Source organism: Clupea harengus, chromosome 1 (genome assembly GCF_900700415.2).
Source record: "Clupea harengus chromosome 1, Ch_v2.0.2, whole genome shotgun sequence".
NCBI classification, from domain to species: Eukaryota; Metazoa; Chordata; class Actinopteri; order Clupeiformes; family Clupeidae; genus Clupea; species Clupea harengus.
The window spans coordinates 16,609,802-16,612,826 of record NC_045152.1 but is presented as its reverse complement, the minus strand read 5'-3'; the positions used below and the strand labels follow the sequence as shown (position 1 = coordinate 16,612,826).

The window sequence follows — 3,025 nt, the reverse complement described above, 5'->3', positions numbered from 1 at the left end:
CACACTCCTCTCTCTCCCATATACACACACTCTCCTCTCTCCCTATAATACACACACACTCTCTCTCCCTATAATACACACACACACACACTCTCTCTCTCTATTATATACACACACTATCTCCTCTCTCTCTCTATATACACACACACTCTCTCCCTCCCTATAATACACCACTCTCTCTCTCTCTCCCTAAATACACACTCTCTCTCTCTATAATACACACACACACTCTCTCTCTTATATACACACAACACACACACACACACAACACACTCTCTCTCTCTATATAATACACACACATCTCTCTTATAATACACACACACTCCTCTCTCTCCCATAATACACACACTCTCTCTCTCCCTATAATACACACACTCTCTCTCTCCCTATAATACACACACACTCACTCTCTCTCTTATAATACACACACACACTCTCTCTCTCCCTTAATACACACACTCTCTCTCTCTTATAATACACACACTCTCTCTCTCTCTCCCTATAATACACACACACACTCTCTCTCTCTTAAATACACACACACACTCTCTCTCTCTTATAATACACACACTCTCTCTATATACACACACACCTCTCTCTCTTCCCTATAATACACACACTCTCTCTTCCCTATAATACACACACACTCACTCTCTCTCTCTTATAATACACACACACACTCTCTCTCTCTCCCTATAATACACACACTCTCTCTCTCTCCCTATAACACACACACTCACTTTCTCTCTCCCTATAATACACACACCTCTCTCTCCCCTATAATACACACACTCTCTCTCTCTCCTATATACACACACACTCACTCTCTCTCTCCCTATAATACACACTCACACTCTCTCTCTCCCTATAATACACACACACTCACTCTCTCTCGTTCTCTTATAATACACACACACACACTCTCTCTCTCTCTCTTCCCTATAATACACACACACACTCTCTCTCTCTCTCTCTCTCTCTCTTATAATATACACACCACTCACTCTCTCTCTCTCTCCCTATAATACACACCACTCTCTCTCTCTCCTATAACCACACACACTCACTTTCTCTCTCCCTATATACACACACACTCTCTCTCTCTCCCTATAATACACACACACTCACTCTCTCTCTCTCTCTCTCTCTATAATACACACACACTCTCTTTCTCTCCTATAATACACACACACACACTCTCTCTCTCCCTATAATACACACACACACACTCTCTTTCTCTCCCTATAATACACACACACACACACACTCTCTCTTCCCTATAATACACACACCACTCACACTCTCTCTCGTTCTCTCCCTGCAGTGCACATCCACCCAGCCAGTGGCCCCAGAGATCCTGTGTGGAGTCTATTTGAAGTACAGTATACCACACTAGGCTAGGCTACGCTAAGCTAGGCTAAGTTATTCTACACAGTACAGTACACTACACTAGGCTAGGCTACGCTAAGCTAGGCTACTCTACAAAGCACAGTACAATAGGCTAAGCTGTGCTACACAGTACAGTACACTACACTAGGCTAGGCTAAGCTATACCGTACAATACACTACACTAGGCCACGCTACACTAGGCCACGCTACACTATACAGTACAGTACACTACACCAGGCTAGGCTAGGCTATGCTACACTAGGCTAGGTTAAGATACACAGTACAGTACACTAGCCAGGCTACACTACAGAAGGCTAGGCTAGGCTACATAGTACAGAATACTACAATAGGCTAAGCCACACAGTACACTATACTAGGCTAGGCTACGCTACACAGTACAGTACACTTACAGTAGGCTACGGTAACCCAAGGCTAGGCTAGGCTACAAAGTACAGTACACTACACTAGGCTACGGTACCCAAGGCTAGGCTAGGCTACAAAGTACAGTACACTAGGCTAGGCTATGGTAACACAAGGCTAGGCTACACTACACAGCACAGTACATTACACTAGGCTAGGCTACTCTACACAAAGCTTGGCTACTCTGCACAATACACTACACTAGGCTAGGCTATGGTACACAAGGCTAGGCTACGCCACACAGTACACTATACTAGGCTAAGCTATGCTACACAGTACAGTACACTTCACTAGGCTACGGTACACAAGGCTAGGCTATGCTACAAAGTACAGTACACTACACTAGGCTACGGTACACAAGGCTAGGCTAGGCTACAAAGTACAGTGCACTACACTAGGCTAGGCTACACTACACAAGGCTAGGCTAGGCTACACAAGGCTAGGCTACGCTACACAGCACAGCACACTACACTAGGCTAGGCTACACTACACTAGGCTAGGCTACGCTACACAACACTGCACAGTACACTACACTAGGCTAGGCTATGGTACACAAGGGTAGGCTACGCTACACAGCACAGCACACTACACTAGGCTACGGTACACTAGGCTAGGCTACGCTACAAAGTACAGTACACTAGGATAGGCTACACTACACAAGGCTAGGCTACGCTACAAAGTACACTACACTAGGCTAGGCTATGGTACACAAGGCTAGGCTACACTACACAGTACAGTACACTACAATAGGCTAGGCTACACTACACAAAGCTTGGCTACTCTACACAGGTTTCAGACGTGTACATATCTGTGTGCGATGCATGTCTGCATTAGTTATGCAAGTGTACAGCGTGTGTGTGTGTGTGTGTGTGTGTGGTGTGTGTGTGTGTGTGTTTTCAGATGTATATCTGTGTGCGGTGCTCATCTGCTCCGTGGGGTTGGTGTGTGTGTGCATGTTCACCATCGTTGTCTGCTGTCAGTTTCTACAGAGGAAGAGGAGACTAAAAGGTAGGACACACACACTCACATGCACACACACACACACTCACACCTATACACTCACACACACACACACACACACACACGCGCGCGCGCGCACACACACACGCTCACACCTATACATCACACACACGCATTTTATAGATATTTTAGCAAAGCTTTTGTGTTCTTCTCCTTTGCAGAGAACTATCATCTAGTCAAGAGTCCCCAGAACAGG

At 45.5% G+C, this 3,025-nt stretch overlaps 2 protein-coding genes across 2 annotated transcripts in view; both read left to right on the top strand.

Annotated features, from left to right (window-relative positions):
* Positions 1-1,396, top strand: part of LOC105893920 (V-set and transmembrane domain-containing protein 4-like) — a 21,789-nt gene extending 20,393 nt beyond the window's left edge. Inside the window, exon 9 of the mRNA XM_031566634.1 lies at positions 1,325-1,396. Within this exon, the coding sequence (XP_031422494.1) occupies positions 1,325-1,396 (72 nt within the window). The remainder of the gene's footprint in view (positions 1-1,324) is intronic.
* Positions 1,397-2,703: 1,307 nt separating this feature from the next.
* Positions 2,704-3,025, top strand: part of LOC116223126 (V-set and transmembrane domain-containing protein 4-like) — a 2,165-nt gene continuing 1,843 nt past the window's right edge. The window contains exons 1-2 of the mRNA XM_031578650.2: positions 2,704-2,817; positions 2,991-3,024. Of these exons, the coding sequence (XP_031434510.1) occupies positions 2,763-2,817; positions 2,991-3,024 (89 nt within the window). The 5' untranslated portion in view covers positions 2,704-2,762. The remainder of the gene's footprint in view (positions 2,818-2,990; position 3,025) is intronic.